General features: G+C 39.2%; 2 protein-coding genes across 3 annotated transcripts in view; one reads left to right on the top strand and one right to left on the bottom strand.

Moving 5' to 3' along the window:
* UBAP2 (ubiquitin associated protein 2) overlaps positions 1–22,180 on the bottom strand; it is a 120,605-nt gene that overhangs the window by 49,034 nt on the left and 49,391 nt on the right. Inside the window, exons 4-8 of one of the 2 annotated variants that reach the window (XM_036330566.1) lie at positions 21,609–21,686; positions 19,049–19,159; positions 14,347–14,500; positions 11,810–11,887; positions 801–855 (exon numbers count right to left, since the gene is read on the bottom strand). In XM_036330566.1, the coding sequence (XP_036186459.1) occupies positions 801–855; positions 11,810–11,887; positions 14,347–14,500; positions 19,049–19,159; positions 21,609–21,686 (476 nt within the window). Of the gene's footprint in view, positions 1–368; positions 519–800; positions 856–11,809; positions 11,888–14,346; positions 14,501–19,048; positions 19,160–21,608; positions 21,687–22,180 lie in introns of those variants that run through there. The other variant, XM_036330567.1, reaches the window with a different exon arrangement.
* On the top strand, positions 16,864–18,377 carry LOC118667386 (WD repeat domain phosphoinositide-interacting protein 2-like). Its single transcript, XM_036330572.1, is given in 3 exon segments — positions 16,864–17,293; positions 17,296–17,874; positions 17,877–18,377. Coding segments are annotated over 3 exon segments (1,302 nt in total). The 5' UTR covers positions 16,864–16,887; the 3' UTR covers positions 18,194–18,377.

The raw sequence follows: 22,180 nt of genomic DNA, 5'->3' as shown, positions 1-22,180 counted from the left end.
CTACAGGGAGCTGAGGAAGAAAAAAGATGGCAAGAGGTACCACCTGAAGGAAGTGACCCCAAACAGTGCTGCCCTGAAGCTATGGAGAGAAAAAGGGCTTTTCCTGGAACCAATTCCCTTCCTTTCTTGATTGTAATCTGCATCTGGATTCTGTAAAATGCTTTAAAACTTTTTTTCTTTCTTTTTATTTTATATTTTTCTAAAAATCCAGGGGGAGCTAAAGTTTTAGAAGCAGGAAAAAGTAAAAGAACATTAAGAAATAGTGAAAAAAAGTATGATTATACCATTTATTTAATAACAGTATGGTCACCATTACAATTCAGGAAAAAACTATTACTTCTACATAAATAAACATAGCATTTACTTACCATTCAAAGACAATTGCTGGCTTTACCAACATAACCTTTACACAGTGGTTTACAGCTAGGGGTGATTGTGCACCTCCCTTCCAGGGAGCATGTGGCAATGTCTGGAGACATTTTTGAATATCATAACTTGAGAAGGAGTGCTACAGGCATCTAGTAGGGAAAGGTCAGGGATGTTGCTAAACATCCTACATTGTAAAAGACACCCAACCACCTCAACAAACTATTATCCAATCCAAAATATCAACAGAGTCAAGGCTAGAAACTCTGCTCTAAGGTCCAATGCAATACAATTTTATTTGTACTATTTTACTTTTTTACTACTTTCTCTTAAGTATAAAAAACACCTGACTTACCAGAATAAACTGGGCATAGAGAAAGAAAACCCTTAAAATAACAACTAGAGGACTACAAAAATAGGATGGCTACACTTACCCCATGCCTTGGGTTGAGAATCTTCCTGCCCCTCTCCCTCTGCCACGTCCAAATCCTTTAAAAAAATTATAGTGTAAAATAATACTTATGTCCTACACAACTGCAATTTGACCAACTTCATCCTATATGCACCTACTCAATATTGTCACTGTTCCTAACAGCACCATCATTCCCTCTGGTGCACCCAATCTGCTGGTCTCTACTGACACAACTACCTACAAAGTTATTGATTTCAAAGGATAGAAAAAATTTTATCTGCTTGTATACTATTTGTGATATGTAGCAGCTTAATATGGGCAGGATATATTAAAAAATATTCTGGGTCTTTTAAAACCACCTAGTGCAGCCCTAGCCGGTTTGGCTCAGTGAATAGCATCGGCCTATGGACCAAAGGGTCCCGAGTTCAATTCCGGTCAGGGGCACATACCTCAGTTGCAGGCTCCTCCACATCCAGGGCCCTGGTGGGGTTCATGCAGGAGGCAACCAATCAATGTGCTTCTCTCACATAGATGTTTCTCTCTGTCTTTCCCTCTCTCTTCCACTCTCTCTAAAAATCAATGGAAAAATATCCTTGGGTGAGGATTAAAAAAAAAACAATAACAAAAGAAATAATTCACCTCTTTATGTAAAAAACAGATGTCAATGGATCTCTGCTTTGTATTAATCTTCCAAATGCTGTCAACTGTTTTTAAGTAAATAAATAAATAAAATAAAACCACCTAGTGTAAACAAAATGACATTTTAAAGCCTCTACTATAAAATGAAATGAGAAGCAAAGAAGAAACTGCTAAGTAAGCTGAAGGTACTGTAAATTAAACACCATTTTTAATACTAGAACTTTAACCAATAACGAAAGTGCCAGCAAGCAAGCCAGCTAGCAAGAAGAAAAAGTTTCATCCACAACTCTGCAGTCTTTCTTGATCAAAGTCCTAAACTGTGGATTAAAGACCTAAAGAACTAAAACTATACAACTCTAAGAAGAAAATATAACTTCAGAGCATTGAGTTAATGATTTCTTGGGTATGACACCAAAGCATAGGCAAGGAAGAAAAAAATACTTTAGATTTGTGCATCAAATTCACTATCAACAAAAAATAAATAAATACATATTTGAAAGACAATATCAATATAGTACAAAAGCAACCTGTAGAATATCTGCACATCATATATTTGAAAAGGAGTAATATCGAGAATATATGAAGAACATCTACAATTCAACAACAAAATGAACAACCCAATTCAAAACCGGGCAAAGAACTTGAATATTTCTCCAGAGAAGATATACCAATGGTCAAAAGGCATATGAACAGATTCGCAACATCACTAATCATTGTTAGGGAAACCTGATAACAGAGAGAAAAAGAACAGAATATAATAAGAGTTTGCAAGGATGTAGAGAAATTGAAAACCTTGTGCACTGTTTGGTAAGGAATAGAAAATGGTGCAGTCACTATGGAAAACAGTATGGCAGTTCCCTCAAAATTTAAAAATAGAATTACCACATGGTTCTGCAATTCCACATGTGGCTATATACCCAAGAGAATTTGAAAGTAGAGTTTTAACAAGATAGTTGAACACCAAAAGGTAGAAGTCACCAAAGGGTCCATCAGTAGATAAATGGATAAGCAAAATGTGGTATGTACATACAGTGGAATTATTATTCAGCTTTAAAAAGAAGGAAATTGTGACACATGTTACCACACAGATGAACCTTGAGGACATTGAGCTATGTGAAACAGGCCAGTTAGAAAAGGACAAATATTTTGATTCTACGTATACGAGGACATAAGAATAGTCAAATTCAGAGAAAGGTGGTTGCCAGGAGCCATATTAGCTATGTTAATGTAACTAAAAAGTATATTAAACATGTATAGCTAACTTATCCAAAAGTTCAAATTAAACTATTAAAAAATATGGTCTTGACAAAAATCTACCCTATTCCCAGAGATGGAAAAATAGAGGGAAATGCCCTAAAAAGTGGAAAAAACCTAATAATGCATACCATCAGTTACTGTCTATTATAACACCATCAAAGAGCAGAGGTTAAAAAAAGAAAAAACACCTTGCCATATATCCATACAATGAAATGTTAGTTAGCCATATAAAGGAATGAAATACTGATACATGCTACAACATTGATGAACCTTTAAAACATTAAGCTACGTGAAAGAAGCCAGTCACAAAAAAACCCACAAGATTCTATTTATATGTTATGTTCAGAACAGGCAATTCTTTACAGAAATAAAGTTGATTACTGGTTGTTTACTGTTGGGATGGGATGAGGAGGATAGAGGAACTGGGAATTGATAAAAGGTACAAAGTTTCTTTGGGAGTTGATAAAAATATTCTTAAATTGAGTATAGTGAAGTTACACAATTTTATGAATACACTAAAAATCATTGAATTGTATAATTTACATGGGTGAATTGCATGGTATATAAATTATATCTCAAGAATATTCTATTTTTCACTATAATGAACACTATTACCAAGGAAGAAAGCAAAAGAAAAAACACAATTGCTTTTGATAAGTGGGTTCATGTGCACCCATAACAAAAGAGAATTCATTTCAATGGCATGCAGGCAGCAAATTGCACTAACAATGGTGACTAGTAAATATTAGCAAAATTGTAAAAAGGGATTCTGCTAAGAAATCATTAAATGACATCTAAAATACTTAAGCCAGAAAGCAAGATGTGCCTAAAAGAGGAGAAAGGATTTTATAAAAGAAATATGTACCTAAGGTGAAAAAATTTTTAGGTCCTACAAATCTCCTGAAAAAATCAGTTATCAACTACATGGATATGGCTAATACTTGCACCCAAGTATTAACTATAAACAAGCCAAACGTCTTATGTAACTTTTTTTTAAAAATCAAATCCTAATTTTAATAAGATAACAAAATTGTCCTTTTCTATTTCACTGACTAATGATGATACCAGTAAGATTGTTTGGTGTGTATATACCATTTCCCTACACTGTTATCTGGTACAAATAGCTATTTTCACCTAATAGCTAAGAATAAAGTCCCAGGGTCTTTTAATAGAGAAAAACAAGATTTAAAAAAAGCATCTTAGCCTGGCCGGCGAGGCTAAGTGGTTGAGCATAGACCCATGAACCAGGAGGTCACAATTTGATTCACGTTCAGGGCACTTGCCTGGAGTGCAGGCTCATTCCCCAGTAGGGGGCATGCAGGAAGCAGCCAATTGATGATTATCTCATCATTGATATTTCTTTTTTTAAAAAAAACAAACTTAATTTTGTATATTTTTATTGATTTTTTAGAGAGGAAGAGAGAGGGATAGAGAGTTAGAAACATCATACCAATCAGCTGCCTCCTGCATGCCCCCAACTGGGGATAGAGCCCGCAACCAAGGTATATGCCCTTGACCAAAATTGAACCTGGGACCCTTCAGTCCACAGGCAGATACTCTATCCACTGAGCCAAACTGGTTAGGGCTCATCATGAATGTTTCTACCTTTCTTATTCTCCCTTCCTCTCACTGAAATCAATAAAAACATATTAAAATAATAATAAATTAAAAACATCATCTTAAAAAATGAACCAATGTAATTATAAATGCTACACCTTTTCTCCTAAGTTTCTCTAGGGATTCTGTACTATATCTATGTTAAATGGCTGCTCAAGATTTTAATTGTTTAACGTATTTTTGTTGTTAATTCTCACCTAAGGATATTTTTTTCCCATTGATTTTTTTTAAGAGAATGAAAGGGAGGGGGAGAGAAAAACATCCACGTAAGAGAATCAAGTCTGCAACTGAGGCACATGCCCTTGACTGGAATCGAACCCAAGACCCTTCACTCTGTGGGTCGACACTCTAGCCAAACTGGCTAGAGCTGTTTAACGTCTTTTACACCGAAAGCTAGAATAGGAAAGCTGCTCATTTCTCTTGAAAAAAATCAAAACTCAGAGAATAGTCAACCACCTCTAGTGGAGGCAGATCCTAGCTGCAGACATGCCCTCTGGTGCTGAACAGTAACGGCAACTATAACGTAAAGAGAAGCAAGAAAGGAGAATGTTCCTCATCCAAGAAGGTAGTCCCCAGAAGACTGTAAAAACGGCTTTGATAATAGCCAAATGTGCCAGAAAGTACATGAATTTGAACTCATCACTACACACTCTGGCCTATAACTAGTTCTAAGTTCTTTGTATTGACAAAAGGTCCCAAGCCCTGGCAGAGTAGCTCTGTTGGCTAGAGTGTTGTCCCGATATGCCAAGGTTGCAGGTTCAATCCCTGCTCAGGGTACATGTAAGAAGCAATCAATTAATGCACAAATAAGTGAAACAACAAAATAAATGTTTGTCTCCTGCCCCTCCTTCCTCTTTCTGTCACTCAAATAAATTGAAAATTTTTTTTAAGTTCCCCAATATTCAGGGTTGGTTCAATGATTAATATGGTTGCTATGAGTTGTCCCCATGCCCAGAGACCTGTTCGACCCATTACAAAGCAGGGCATCCCTCGGGCTTAGAGACCTGGGAGTCAGGCAAACTGTGCCTATCTGTCCCTGAGTCAGGGTATTATATTCTCAGAGAAATAGGAATACACTTTCCCCAGTCCTAAAGCAGCTTAAATTAGACAAATGACAGCAGCAAAACACCCCTGGAATTCAGTGAGGAAGAAAGCTTAGAATCCACCCTTATATCCCATATATTAGCTTTAACTTAGCAAAGAAGTCTGATTATAAATGTGTCAAAATAATTGTTTCAGGAAATTCACAAGTTGTAATACTAGTGAATGAAAGTCTGATAAAAAAAAAAAAGTAATATTTACAAAGTCTCCAAGTACTGCCCACCAAAAAATACTTAAGTGGCGGCCCGAACCAATATGCTCAATTAATATTTGACAAAGGAGGCAAGAACATACAATGGAGCCAAGATAGTCTCTTCAATAAATGGTGTTGGGAAAATTGGACAGATATATCCAAGAAAATGAAACTAGACCACCAACTTACACCACACACAAAAATAAACTCAAAATGGATAAAGGACTTAAATGTACGACAGGAAACCATAAAAATTCTAGAAGAATACAAAGGCAACAAAATCTCAGACATATGCCAAAGCAATTTCTTCACTGATACTGCTCGTAGGGCACTTGAAACTAAAGAGAAAATGAACAAATGGGACTACATCAAAATAAAAAGCTTCTGCACAGCAAAAGAAACAATCAACAAAACAACGAGAAAACCCACTGTGTGGGAAAACATATTTGCCAATGTCATATCTGATAAGGGCCTAATCTCCAAAATTTATAGGGAACTCATACAACTTAACAAAAGGAAGATAAACAATCCAATCAAAAAATGGGCAAAGGACCTAAATAGACACCTTTCAAAAGAGGACATTCAGAAAGCCAAGAGACATATGAAAACATGCTCAAAGTCACTAATCATCCGAGAGATGCAAATCAAAACAACAATGAGGTACCATCTCACACCTGTCAGACTGGCTATCATCAACAAATCAACAAACGACAAGTGCTGGAGAGGATGTGGAGAAAAAGGAACACTTGTGCACTGCTGGTGGGAATGCAGACTGGTGCAGCCATATGGAAGACAGTATGGAGTTTCCTCAAAAAACTGAAAATGGAACTCCCATTTGACCCTGTGATCCCACTTCTAGGAATATATCCCAAGAAACCAGAAACACCAATCAGAAAGGATATATGCACCCCTATGTTCATAGCAGCACAATTCACCATAGCTAAGATCTGGAAACAGCCTAAGTGCCCATCAGTAGATGAATGGATTAGAAAACTGTAGTACATCTACATGAAGGAATACTATGCTGCTGTAAAAAGGAAGGAACTCTTACTATTTGCAATGGCATGGATGGAACTGGAGAGCATTATGCTAAGTGAAATAAGCCAGTCAATGAAGGAAAAATACCACATGATCTCACTCATTCATGGATAATAGAGACCATAATAAACTTTTGAACAATAATAGATACAGAGGCAGAGCTGCCTCAAACAGATTGTCAAACTGCAGCGGGAAGGCCGGGGAGGGTTGGGGGGCAGGAGGGAGGGGGGTAAAAGATCAACCAAAGGACTTGTATGCATGCATATAAGTATAACCAATGGACATAAGACACTGGGGGATAGGGGAGGCTAGGGGACTGTCAAGGGCTGGGGGCAAAAAAGGACACATATGTAATACCCTTTGTAATACTTTAAGCAATAAAAAAATAAATAAATAAAAATAAAGTTTCAATAGCAATAAAAAAATAAAATAAAATAAAAATAAAAATAAAAATTGAAAGAAAAAAAAATACTTAAGTGGGGCATAGTAACTTTACATAGGAGAAACTTGGCAAAATGCACCTACCTAAATAAAAGTTAACAACACTAGTAATGGGATAAACCTCTATCATTATATCATGTTACAGTTATCATCACTTTGTGGTATCTACCCAAAATAGATGAAACTTATCAAGAAGAAACTTCTGATTGGTATTGAAGAACACTCTACAAGAGTCCATATGCTTCAAAAGCATCAAGACCATGAAAGACAAAGACTTTTCCAGATTGATGAACTGTTCCAGATTGAAGGACACTAAAGAGACATGGGAACTAAATACAATGTGTGATCTGCCCTAGCTGGTTTGGCTTAGTGGACAGAGTATCAGCCTGTGGACTGAAGAGTCCCGGATCCCCACGTAGGGGGGCGTGCAGGAGGCAGCCAATCAAGGATTCTCTCTCATTATTGACGTTTCTATCTCGCTCTCCCTCTCCCTTCCTCTCTGAAATCAATAAAAATATATTAAATAAATAAATAAATAAATACATAGATGCAGTGTGTGATCCTGGATTAGATCCTGAACCAAAATATTTTCATTTTGCTATAAAAACATTAGCAAGATAACTGAAAATTTCTGAATAAGGCCTATAGATTGCATCAGTAAAAATTTTCTGACTTTTACCATTTTAAGATAGCTCTATAGGAGACTATCTTTTTTTCCTTAGGAGACACACACTAAAATATTAAGGGGTATATAGAATGGCATTATGTCTGAATTTATATTCAAAGGTTTCAGGAAAAAAACAATATGTACATACAGAGAGAAAATAATAAAAGCAAATGTAAAATACTGAAATTTGGGGAATCTAGATGAACATTATGCAAAATTGTATTTTTTATTTCAAAATAAAATGTTAAAACCACACTCTGAGCACTTACCTGCATATTTCATATTCAAATAAGTTTTTATTCTGTGAAAAAATCCAAGTTGTTTTCCATGTTTTCATTAGCTGTTCCTTTCTCACAGAATGTTCCTACCCAGATTTTCACATAGCTTTCCTCCTCCTCAGCTTAAATCCCACCTCCTCAGAGACCTCCCCAGACCACTTAAACTAAAGGGTGACAGTTGTAAGACAACTATTGACAGTAAATCACATCGCCAATCATTTTCTTAAATAAATTGAGAAGCGCTTTTACTTGTCTGTCCTCCTTCCCCAACCAGGACATAAAGGAGTATGTCATATTCACAGCAATATCTTCAAAAATACAATAGGTAAATATTAGTTGTTGCTACTAACATGTAACCCAAATTCCATAAATGTGGAATTTTTTCATGGATTAAACTCTTATATTTGGAGGCACAATAATCACTATTCAATTCCAGGAAATAGCCTAGCTATTCAGTTACTGATTTTTGAACACTGCATTTTGTCAAATACTTTTTGTACCAGGACCCAAGATGCCACTGCAAAGGATTCAGAAATTAAAAGTAGAATGCTAGCACATAGTTGGTAATCAATAATCACATTTCAATTATATTATACAGCTACATTCATATATTAGTTTTAAAAGTAGATATATTAATTTGGGTTGCTTAAAATAAAACAAGTGGCATAAGTAAGGTAAAGGAGTGGAAAAGGTTAGGGCAGTGATCGGCAAACTGCGGCTTGCAAGCCACATGAGGCTCTTTGGCCCCTTGAGTGTGGCTCTTCCACAAAATACCGACTTCTGCGCATGGGCCATGAAGTTTCAATCGCACTGTACATGCGCACCCGCACGTGGTATTTTGTGGAAGAGCCACACTCAAGGGCCAAAGAGCCGCATGTGGCTCGCGAGCCGCAGTTTGCCGACCACTGGGTTATGGAGTAATTATTGTTGCCTTTTCCACAGCATTATCTTTCTTCCATTCAGAAAGAAACCACCTGCCGACAACCTCAAGTAGTATTCACTACCTTACCTGACTCAATCTCATTAAAGACAAGACATAAACAACATGCACATCCTGCAAGCCAGCACCAATAAATAAGATAAATTTATATGAATAAAAAGAGTAGGGGAGTGACCTGACTATAACTTCTCACTTATTTTTATAACTTAAAAATAACTATCATGTAATCTAACCTTTAAGATGAGAGTGTCATTTCTAATCCATAAACACATTCTGGTATAGCAAAGAAAGTCAGATGGCCCATATGAAAAGTATTGTAGTATCTTTTTATAAAAAAAGCACATTCAATACAAAGTTAAATAAAAGGGCCAATAAAAATGAGTCTCTCTAAATTTTATATTATTTTGTAATTCCTAAATATGCCAAGACCAAGAAATAAAGAGGTGGTTTACTTTTAAAACAATATACACTGGAAAAAACAAAAAAAAAATGATGAAAGAAGATAGGAAATAAAGGCCTATGTCATATCAAGTCTAAAATACCTGAAAAAATTTTAAATATACTGATGTAGACTATAAAACATATCACCTATACACTATCTATTATATAAAAAGCCTGTGGTCAAAAATAAATAAATAAATAAATAAATAAATAAATAAATAAATAAATAAATAAAAAGCCTGTGGTCATCACACCATCATGCCATAACAACTGATCACAGGAGGCTGCATGCTCGGGGTGGGCGGGGCGGGGCTGGGTGGGAACTTGACTCTGGAGAACTAGACCAGAGGCACGGGTGGGTTTCTGGGTCCTGCCTCCCGCGGCAGCTGCCAAGGGACTCCGGGTCCTGGGTCTTGCATGATTTCGCGTGCTGGGCCCCTAGTTCTCTATAAAACAGTAAACTCCTCTCTGCTTATCTCTTTCCTGCATTTCAGAATAATTTTAGTTGCTCCTCCCAAATGAGCCACCAGGCCAAGATGAAACTACATTCCTAAAGTAGCATAATATCCCAAATTAATAAATGGTAAGAGCCCTAACTGGTTTGGCTCAGTAGATAGAGCGTTGGCCTGCAGACCAAAGGGTCCTGGGTTCGATTCCGGTCAAGGGCACGTACCTCAGTTGCAAGCTCCTCCCCAACCCAAGGCCCTGGTTAGGGTTCATGCAGGAGGCAACCAATCGATGTGTTTCTTTCACACAGATATTTCTCTCTGTTTTTCCCCCTCTCTTCTACTCTCTCTAAAAATCAATGGAAAAATATCTTTGGGTGAGGATTAAAATATAAATAAATAAATAAATAAATAAATAAATAAATAAAAATGGTGAGAAATGGCCGAAACCGGTTTGGCTCAGTGGATAGAGCGTCGGCCTGCGGACTGAAAGGTCCCAGGTTCGATTCCGGTCAAGGGCATGTACCTGGGTTGCGGGAACATCCCCAGTAGGAGATGTGCAGGAGGCAGCTGATCGATGTTTCTCTCTCATCGATGTTTCTAACTCTTTCTCTCCCTTCCTCTCTGTAAAAAAATCAATAAAATATATTTACAAAAAAATAAATAAATAAAAATGGTGAGAAATGATACTAACAAAAAAGGGAGAAGAGAAGATAATCAATGGGCCAATAACTTTAATTTTAAAGCCAGTGGGTAGCTCTGGCTGGGTGGCACAGTTGGTTGGAGCATCATCCTGTACACCAAGAAGGCTGTGGGGGTAGAACCTGGTCAGGGCATATGTCTAGGTTTCGGGTTCGATCTCCAATTTGGGCATGTATGGGAAGCAACTGATTGAGTTTCTCTCGCACATTGATGTTTTTCTCTCCCCCTTCCTCTCTCTAAGAATCAATCCTATCCTATATAATAAAGAGCTAATATGCTAATTAGACCAAACAGCAGAACAACTATCCAGACGACCTTCCAGACAAAGCCAAGGCTGCTATGGCCGGCTGGGGCTGTTAGGGGCTCTGAGGGCCACCCGGGGCTGCAAGGGCCAGCCGGGGCTGCAAGGGCCGGCCGAGGCTGCGAGGGGCTGCGAGAGCCGAGCCCCTTGCAGAAATTCGTGCTTCGGGCCTCTAGTAAAAACATATCCTTGGGTGAGGATTAAAAAAAAAAGCTAGTAGATAAAACACATTTCCTAAAGTCCAACATAAGAGAATTTATAATAACATTTTGGTCAAAACTTCTAATTTTTGTTGTTATCCTCTCCTGAGCATATTTTTCCCATTTATTTTTTTAGATAGAGAGGGAGGGAGGGAGGGAGGGAGAGAGGGAGATATCAAACACCTATTGTTTGCTCCCGCATGTGCCCCACCGGGGGCAGGGAGTGAACTGGCAATCCAGGCACATGCCTTTGACTAGGAATCAAACTGGGGACTCTTCCGTGCACATTACAGGATCAATGCTCTAAACCAGCCGTGGGCAAACTACGGCCCGTTTGAAATGAATAAAACAAACAAAAAAAAAGACCGTACCCTTTTATGTAATGATGTTTACTTTGAATTTATATTAGTTCACACAAACACTCCATCCATGCTTTTGTTCCGGCCCTCCGGTCCAGTTTAAGAACCCATTGTGGCCCTCGAGTCAAAAAGTTTGCCCACCCCTGCTCTAAACACTGAGAAACATGGGCCAGGGCAGAACTTCAAATTTTACATTATTCATATAAAGGGTCTTCACAGCTCATTTGAAAACAACCAAAATTACATAATCAAAACACTTCATTCTTAAACATCAGTAAATGAAATCAAAAGATTTCAGAAGATGAACCATTCTTTCAGAGTACACTGTCATGTCTTAGAGACCAGTACAGCAAACAGTCTGCCTCCTCCTTTGGATCACAGGCATCTCTGGTCCCCCTTATTCTATCTTACCTCTACCACGGGCTCGCTTGCCACGGTCTGAAGGCTTGTCCCCTTGATTGCAATCAATTCCATTCTCTTCACCTCTAACTAAGAAATAAAAGAGGACCTCATACATAATCATACCAGACAGCTATTAAAAGCAAGAACAAAAAGACTTTTTTTAAAAGGCTAAAATATAACCAAAGGGTTTTTTAAAAAGAAGAAAAACAAAAGTGGCTCGCCCTAGCTGATTTGTCTCAGTGGATAAAGCATCGGCCTTCGGACTGAAGGGTCCTGGGTTCGATTCTGGTCGAGGGCACATGCCAAAGTTGTGAGTTCGATCCCCAGTGTGGGGCGTGCAGGAGGCAGCCGATTGGTGGTTCTCTGTCATCATTGATGCTTCTATCTCTCTCTGCCTCTCCCTCTCTGAGATCAATGAAAATACATATTTTTAAAATACAAAAGTGTCTCAAAAACTGGGTAATAGCACATCTTCCTTATTAATTTATAGGTAACAATTCTAAAAATAAATTAAAATGACATACCACTTTTTATTTCTTCTATTTGGACTTGCCCTCCCCTAAAATAAGTTTGTTTCAAAAAGCCACCTTTGTTGCCCTAACCGGTTTGGCTCAGTGGACAGAGCATCGGCCTGCGGACTAAAAGGTCTCAGGTTCGATTCCGGTCAAGGGCATGGTCCTTGGTTGCAGGCACATCCCTGGTGGGGGGTGTGCAGGAGGCAGCTGATCGATGTTTCTCTCTCATCGATGTTTCTAACTCTCTATCCCTCTCCCTTCCTCTCTGTAAAAAATCAATAAAATATGAATTTTTTTAAAAAGCCACCTTTGTTATTCAACTATGTAATACACCACACATTTGCTGACTAGTTAGGTTTAAGGTCTGGAAGGGCATAGGATAGCAAAACAACACCATCAAGGAAATACTGTTATTGAAGAAATTAATGTTAGAGAGAGGTTTTTACAGGACACTGTCCAGAAGATGCCATACAGTCTTTTCTTCTCCTCATACCTATATTGGCATTAATGATTCTATATAATATAGAAATTTTATGAGTGATATTGGCATAGCTTGCTCCTGTCTCTTTCAGAGATTAATTCCTATGAATTCTCATGAAGGTGCCACTCCATTTAAATTTACCACATCTCTCTTTATAATCCCAATCTCTCTGTTCTTTGTTTTTATCCACAGCATAATTTCTACATAACACCAATATATATTAATAGAAAATATTACTTTTCCTTTTTATTGTTACATCTAACTCTACCTCCATTAAAAGGTAAGTTTTAGGAGGGCAAAAATGTCTGTACCATCATCTATTGCTGTATGCCTATAAGAGTACTGAGTACACAGCAGGTACTCAGTAAATACCCATGGAATAAACTAGCAAAAGTCTCTAAGGTGAGCCCTGGCCGAGTGGCTCAGGTGGTTGGAGTGTTGTCCTGTATGCCAAAAGGCTGCATGGTCCAATTCCTAGACAGTGCGCATACCTAGGTTTCAGGTTTGATCCCCGTTCAAGATGTGTACAGCAGGCAACTGATCTGTTTCTCACATCGATGTTTCTCTTTCTCTTTCTCTCTCTCTCCCCTCCCCACCAACTCTCCTTTCCTCTATCAATAAACATATCCTCAAGAGAAGATTTATAAAAAGTCTCTAACGTGATGTTTAATATTTACATTTTATTCATTCATAATTTAGCTACTTTGGTGTATCTATACACCAGGTTGTTGTTCCTGGGTCGAATGGCAAGTACTGAGAAAAATCTTCCCTATTCAACAACTTTCTATTTATTTTAACCTTTGCCTATACCAGTGGTCAGCAAACTCATTAGTCAACAGAGCCAAATATCAACAGTACAACAACTGAAATTTCTTTTGAGCCAAATTTTTTAAACTTAAACTATATAGGTAGGTACATTGTTATTAACTTAATTAGCGTACTCCTCAGCCTTAGAAGAGCCACACTCAAGGGGCCAAAGGGCCGCATGTGGCTCGCAAGCTGCAGTTTGCCGACCACGGGCCTATACCATGAGGAAGAATAAAGAGCTTCATCTATCAGTGAATGAAAATTCTCCTTTAAAATTAGAGGATGTACTTGATTCAAAACAGAAGGCAGTCTTTTTTTTTTTATGTTTTTATTGATTTTAGAGAGAGAGGAAGGAAGAGGGAGAGAGAGTAAAACATCGATGAGAGAAACGTTGATCACCTGCTCCCCACTGGAGATTGCACCTGTAACCCAGGCATGTACCCTGATCAGGAGTTGAACCAGGGACCTTTCGGTGCAGGGGATGATGCTCAACCAACTGAGCCATACCGGCCAGGACAGAAGGCAGTCAAAACACACAAAACATAATTAACTAACTACAGCCCTGGTCAATGCTGATATGAAATTGCATCAATTACTAAATTAACTAAGTAGTTCATTAGAATCTAAATGTTAATTATAACAAATGGAGCATTGAGGGAGTGGATTTATGGACATTCTTTGGACCACTCAACTTGCATGAAAATTTCCATCATAAAAAGTTCAGGAGAAAGGTCTATACTTACACTCTCTCCCACGATTGCCACCTCTTCCTTTCCGGTTGTTGTTTCCACGTCCACGACTCACTTCTCTCTCACTTCTCTTCTCTCTATTCTCTTTGTTTTCTGAACTTTCTTTTCCAAAATTCTTCTTCTTCCCCCCTACAGTCTCCCATGAAGTCTACCGAAGATAAGAATTGTCAAAGAGTGTACAATTACTAAGAATGTGTGCATGTATCTTCCAAACCTAATTACCCATGCCTTGTAGCTTGCTTGCTACCATTTTAATTCTTTTCCATATAATTCTATTTTCCAATGCTAAAGACAGCAACCTCTTGCTAAACTCCTTTGCTATATAGAGCACAAAAGATTACAGCAACTAGGTGAATTGACAACATACTCTATGTTGTTCTACCACCAAAAAGGCTTTTTTCTATGCTGATTTGTGAGTAAAGTAAATGTCATTTCCCCAGTTTCCCACTCTATGCCATCCTCACCTATGTCAGTAGTAGGGCTTAAGTCTATTAAATATATAGATTAGCTCAAAGATTACAAAGATACATAAAATGATGCCCTAAACTCTCACGAATACAACTTTCCCTATTCAGTTACTCAAACTAACCATCAAAAAAATTTTAATAGACAAAATTTTGGTTTAGTTTTTTTTAAGTACGTGAAATTTAAACCTCAAAGACCTATTCTAATGAGAAGTCAATGATTTATTTATAAAACCTCCCTTCTCCATCTCTCCTCTAATGGTGATACCAAATCAAATCATACCATATACAGGATGGGGCAAAGTAGGTTTACAGTTGAGTACGCAAAACACAGTTTATTTTTCTTGATTTCAGAGAGGATGGGAGAGGGAGAGATAGAAACCTCAATGATGAGAGAGAATCACTGATTGGCTGCCTCCTGCATGCTCCACATTGGGGATCAAGCCCACAACCTGGGCATATGCCCTGACCGGGAATTGAACTGTGACCTCCTGGTTCATAGGTCAACACTCAACCACTGAGCCACGCCGGCCAGGCTTTCACAGTTTACTTTAAATGTAGCTCCTAGCTAGAGTATTTACATAGCATCCTGCCTCCCCACCTCCAATTAATTCTACCTCAGTCAGAAGATACTCCCTACTGCGTGCTGCTGGTTAGCCATGCTACAGACAGCATGGAAAGTAAAGATGCACCACAAAATAATCCTAAACAACTTTCCCTCTGCTTCTGCATTTCCCCTACAGTCCCCTTACCTCCAATCAAGCATACACCTTTTGTGACTAGATTCAAGCACTAATTTGCTGTTTTCTGACCTTTGAAGAAAGCAAGCCAGATCTGGCTACCACTGTGTGATTTCTAGGTTTAAGAGGTAACCAAAAAGACATTCTTGAGGTAACATTCAATCCAGAACACCTCCTTTGGATTCAGTCCCAGAGGAGATGTTAAAACGCAATAAACCACAAAGAGAAAACCGGACTTTTAAGACTTAAAAATTCACCCGGTTACCACAGAAAAGAATGAAATCTGCTGGATGTAAAGGAAAAGCAACAAAAAGTAGTATCCTGTCCTATCTCTATGATAAAAAAAAAAAAAAAACGCTCTCCCATTAATAATTTGAATATATTTCATTTGTTCATATTGATTATTTTTATAAAAAGGGAAGGTAAGACCTTCAGTTCATTTGGAAAATAACATAGCCATTCTACACTGAATCCATTAGCAATGAGGTAAACACATTCCCCATATTTAAAAAACAAAACAGTAAATACATGCCTGTTAGCAAACAAAAGCTATTCAAAATTTTATTTCAACACTTAACATTATATATTTTCCCAACAAACTGACATATTTAGTGGTTTATCATGTGGACCAGTGTTATTTTGCATGGAATTTTACCCACAAATACTGCAATATTCAAATAGTGAGAGATTTTCCCAAGTACCTAAATATTTAACTACAAAATTAATTTTTCTTGTTTCATATTAAATAAAAAAAATATTCATTTTACATTTGACCCTGTCATGGCAGTTAATTTTTACACAGCCTGACTTTAATATAGCCTATCCCTAAAACTGAGAACATGATTAAAACTAAACACTTACAAGGAAGCCACTTTTTTCCCCCCTTTAATCCTTAACCAAGACATGTTTTTTTTTAGAGAGAGAGAGAGAGGAAGGGAGAGAGAAAACATCAATTGGCTGCCTTTCGTACATGCCCTGACCAGGGATTAGGGACTGAGTCCACAGTCTCAGGTATATGCCCTGACCAGGAATCAATCCAGCAACCCTTCGGTGCACAGGATGCTGCTCAAAAAAACTGAGCCACTCTGGCTGGACAAGGAAGGCACTTTTTGATGGGTCATCTTTGTACCCCTTTTTCAATAAGTCATTAGTTGTTTTAACCTGCTCGGAAGTGGTTTCCTCAATTTAAAAATACAAATGAGGATTGATCCCGGGGCGGCGAACGGCGGCGACTCCGGCGGCGAGCGGGGCCGGCGCTGACCCTGAGTGCACGCGACCCCGACCCACGCACGACCCTCCGGCCGGGACCACCCGCCCGCCGCGCACCCACCATGAACCTGGCCAGTCAGAGCAGCGAGGCTGGCGCCGACCAGCTGCTCTTCACCAACTTCAACCAGGACGTCACGTCCCTAGCTGTTGGTAGTAAGTCCGTTTATAAGTTTTTCTCCCTTTCTTCTGTGGATAAGCTGGAACAGATCTATGAATGCACTGACACTGAAGATGTGTGCATCGTGGAAAGATTGTTCTCAAGCAGCTTGGTGGCCGTCAGCCTCAAAGCTCCTCGGAAGCTGAAAGTTTGCCACTTTAAGAAGGGAACGGAGATCTGCAACTACAGCTACTCCAACACCATCCTGGCTGTGAAGCTGAACAGGCAGAAGCTCATTGTGTGCCTGGAGGAATCCCTGTACATCCACAACATTCGGGACATGAAGGTGCTGCACACCATCCGGGAGACGCCCAGAACCCGGCGGGCCTGTGTGCGCTGTCCATCAACAATGACAACTGCTACCTGGCCTACCCCCACAGCGCCACCATTGGAGAGGTGCAGGTCTTCGACACCATTAACCTCCGAGCTGCCAACATGATTCCCGCTCACGACAGTCCTTTGGCCGCGCTGGCCTTCGACGCCAGTGGAACCAAGCTCGCCACTGCTTCCGAGTAGGGGACCGTGATTAGGGTGTTTTCCATTCCAGAGGGACAGAAACTCTTTGAGTTCCAGAGAGGAGTTAAGAGGTGTGTGAACATCTGCTCGCTGGCCTTCAGCATGGATGGCATGTTCCCCTCCGCCTCCAGCAACACAGAGACAGTGCACATCTTCAAACTCGAGACTGTGAAGGAAAAGCCGCAGGAGGAGCCCTCCACCTGGACCGGCTACTTCGGGAAGATGCTCCTGAACTCCACCAGCTACCTGCCCTCCCAGGTCACAGAGATGTTCAACCAGGGCAGGGCCTTTGCCAAAGTCCGCCTGCCCTTCTGCGGCCACAAGAACATCTGCTCCCTGACCACAATTCAGAAGATCCCCCGACTGCTGGTGGGAGCTCCGAGGGGTACTTGTACATGTACAACCTGGACCCCCAGGAGGGCTGCGAGTGCACCCTCATGAAGCAGCACAAGTTGGATGGCAGCATGGAGACAACCAATGAGATCTTAGACTCTGCCTCTCACGACTGCCCCTTGGTAACTCAGCCCTACAGCACCGCTGTAGCCAAAGGCACTCACGCGCCTGCATCTCCCACGAGACTGGCCTACACGGACGAGCTGGGCGCCGTGGGCAGCGCGTGCCTGGAGGAGGAAGCCAGCGCCCTGCGGCTGGAGGAAGACAGCGAGCACCCTCCCATGATTCTGCGGACGGACTGAACTTGAGCTGTGAACTCTGACCCCACAGCAGAGAACACTGGCTGACAGAGGACTTTGTGTTATGCTGCTACGAACTTTGACCTGAGTTGGGGGAGAGGATGGCAGAGACTTAAAAAGAGGAAAAGGTTGTAGTTGTAGTCTCTTTCCCAACTGAGAAATACATGGTTTTCACTTCAGTGGCTTTTAAAAAAATAAAAATACAAATAAAAATACAAATGAAATATTGTGCAATCTCTCCACATAGGAATCAAAAGATTAGTGCTGGCAACTGCCTGGTATGGCTTTAGTTGCATCCTTCCTAAAAGAAGAGAGATGAGTTCTAGTGTACCTGCACATTCCTCAAACTTCCTAAGCTAAAAAACACCCAAAAATAATTTTAAAACTTTTATCCTTTTATATATCTGCCAAACTGTCATGAAAAATGTGTCTGTAGAATATTCACACATAAGCAAATAGATATACCAGCAAATCCTGGTTTTCTGTTAGTCTAGAGATATAAGGAGTAGTAAGAGGTGACGACTGAGATGAAGAAACATGAGCAGTGGAGCCAAGAGAAGTTTTTTCAGGTGGTGAAAATATCCACAGGCCCAGAGAATTTTGGAAACTGTGTAAGGCTGGAGTAGATGACCAAGTTCTCTTTCGAGTCTTCAGATTCTACGACTTCATGAAGAAACCATATATAACAAAAACAGTCATTTCAGGTTAGTGTTCTTTCTGGAACTTAAAACAAATATGGAATGGCACCCATAATTCCCTCCATCCCCACCCCCATATAAGGTGAAGTTTAAAATGCAATATGGGATTGGAAACAAATCTTAGCACTGCAAATCAACGAATAATACTTAATAATCTTACTGTGTCTGAATTCCCTTCCAGCAATATATTGATAGCTTTGTTCACATCTCCATTACAGTCATGTAGGGCGACTATGCATTCATCCTGATTTTTTCCTGTCACTTCCATAAGCTGTTGAAATTATAAGAACATGGTTAGGGAGACCCCAAAAATGGCACTTGATATTTTAAGATTCTTCTGCATAAAGACAGAAATTATTCAGTCTTTCCACATTAAGATGGCCTCTTCTACACTCTGAGCTTTTACCTGTTTTGTTTGTGGCCACCCCATGTCTTTTCACCAATATTGGCAGAGTCAAACTACAAATTAACCCTCCTTCAAGATGACCAATATCAGGTTATTAATCAGCAGCATACACATGTATATACCAACATCCTCAGAATACTCTGAATCAGGTATTGTCTACTCAAACTTGGTCCATAGCCTGCATTCCTAAAATTCTAAACTACACAAATAATAAGTGGGATTTTATGTTTCCCAAAGACCACATGTATGTGGGCACCATTAACAGAATATTCAGTCGAACTGTTTTGCACAGGGACAAAGTTCCCTACATAAGATATTACTACTTGGATTATAACACATACAAATTATAACAGCTAAGGTCTCACAAGGAATTCTTCAGTGATCACAAAACTCACTCCTACACATAAAATATTCTCAAGCAGATTCCACAGGGTGCTATGTTTGACAAAATCAAAGAAATCCCTTTGGTGCATTCTGTATAACAAGGGAGATTAAACTGCTTAACATTTTCATCACAAAGAGCAATCAGATTAGGCAAAATAAAAGTGTTTCAATTATCAGTTAACAACTGTATGATTTAAGTATCTATTGTGTTTTAATTATCTTAACTATTTTAGTACTAGAGGCCCGATGCATGGGATTCATGCACTGGGGGGGGGGGCGTGGCCTGCTGCAGACCCACCCTCTGAGCAGCTGCTCCCACTGAGGGAGCGCACTGACCACCAGGAAGCAGCTCCTGTGTTGAGTGTCTGCCCCCTTAGTGCACGTCATAGCGACTGGTCGACCGGTCATTCTGTCTCTCGGTCGCTGGGCTTTTGTTATATACAGGATGTACTAACCGCAGTTCAAAATCATTTGACCCCAACATTTGAGGTAATTTCTTTGTGGTTAAAATGCTAGTTAAGAGCAAAGCCTAATAGGAAAATAAAAAAGCAAAGCCTATCTGGAAACCAGGTCTCCTGATCTCATAAATATAACTCTTTGCATTACACCACTGTCTCTCTCATTTCCTCCCTGTAACAGTGAAAGTTCTACACACTTTCCAGTACACTTTGTTCTCTGGATATCTACTAATAATCAGATTTTTATCAATGATCTGGACTAAGCCAATATCTGTCATACGCAATTGTTAAGATGCACAATAAGTATCAAAATCCCTCAGGTGATTGCCCTGGTGGTTGCTCGGTAGTTAGTGTCAGCCTATGGACAGAAGGGTCATGGTTTCGGATTCCCCATCAAGGGCACATACCTGTTTCAGGTTCATTCCCACCCCATCAGGGCGTGTACAGGGTATAACAGTGTGTGTCTCTTTCATATCAATGTTTCTTTCTCTCTCTCTCTCTCTCTCTCTCTCTTTCATTCCAACCTATGCCTGCCTGTGTGTGTTTCTCCCCTCCTCCTCCCTCCCCTTCACTCTCTCTAAAACAATGGAAAAAGTATCCTCGGGTAAGGATTAAAAAAAAAAAAAATTTTTTAAATTCCTCCAGTGATTGGATCAGTAAGAAACAGAACTAAAGTTAGCACTTAAAACTCTGAACTCCTGCCGAAACCGGTTTGGCTCAGTGGATAGAGCGTCAGCCTGCGGACTGAAAGGTCCTAGGTTCGATTCTGGTCAAGGGCATGCATGTACCTGGGTTGCGGGCACATCCCCAGTAGGAGATGTGCAGGAGGCAGCTGATCGATGTTTCTCTCTCATCGATGTTTCTAACTATCTCTCTCCCTTCCTCTCTGTAAAAAATCAATAAAATATATTTTAAAAAAAACAACAACAACAAAAAAAAACTCTGAACTCCTGAACCAGTGCTCTTGCTTGTGTATCTGCTATGCTATTCAGATAAATGACAATATAATATGTGGTATGTCTCAAAATGTACATAAATCATTCCAGAGAATGAATTCTATAATTTTTAATAAATTCTTTTTGTGGCCTTCCAAAATCATTATCATTTGTCTGATGAAAGGAACTATAAGTAAGAACAAAGAGTTTACATAGTAAAGGACTAAAGAGTTCACTGTGGGATGTTCACTCCAAGGAGCAATTATTGGTAGAGCACTGACCTATGAACCAGGTAGTCACGGTTAGATTCCCAGTCAGGGCATATACCCAGGTTGCGGACTTATTCTCTAGTAGAGGGCGTGAAGGAGGCAGCTGATCTATGATTCTCTCTCATTATTGATGTTTCTCTCTCTCTCCCTCTCCCTTCCTCTCTGAAATCAATAAAAATAGCTTTTTAAAATAAAATTAAAATCTCTAGTAAAATTTTCTTTTTAAAACATTAACAAAAATAGGTAACATCCTTTGCCAGAAACATACCTGTTTAACTTTAGCTTCAAATTCTGAATCATTTTTATCAAAGATCACCTGAGCGAGACGCATCTGTTCAGCTGTTGCCTGAAAAGTACAAAAAATTGTTAAAATTTGAGTACAAAAATATAAGTTAGATGCCAAACTCTGATGCAAAACGGATAAAACCTCTCTAGCACTCCAGCAACTATGGTAATAAAAAACATACACAACCTGTACCCATAAGGTAAATTAAGTGTCAAATTAAATAATGTAAAGGTCCTATTTACTTGGCCAAATGACCTAAAGTTCTTATTCATCTTCATTGACTCATTTGAATTTTCTTTCCCCTGGAGAGATGGGAGTAACCAGCATTAAGAGAAAGTAGAACAAGAAATAGTGAAAACAACTGCCAGGACACAGGCTTAGAATCAGGCTTGCTATCAAAACAAAAAAGCTCTGCTGTCAACTCTACAAAGGTATCATGGTCAGTTCTTAAAAGGCTATATTTATCTAAATAAAAGTTATTTTAAAAGTTACTATTTTTTAATTGCAATAAAAAATGGTTTTAACAAAAAAAATTTAAAAAGAAACTTTCAAAC

Source organism: Myotis myotis, unplaced genomic scaffold (genome assembly GCF_014108235.1).
Source record: "Myotis myotis isolate mMyoMyo1 unplaced genomic scaffold, mMyoMyo1.p scaffold_m19_p_12, whole genome shotgun sequence".
Lineage (NCBI taxonomy): Eukaryota > Metazoa > Chordata > Mammalia > Chiroptera > Vespertilionidae > Myotis > Myotis myotis.
Note: the sequence above shows the minus strand (reverse complement) of the source record. Positions and strands in the feature narration are given on the sequence as shown.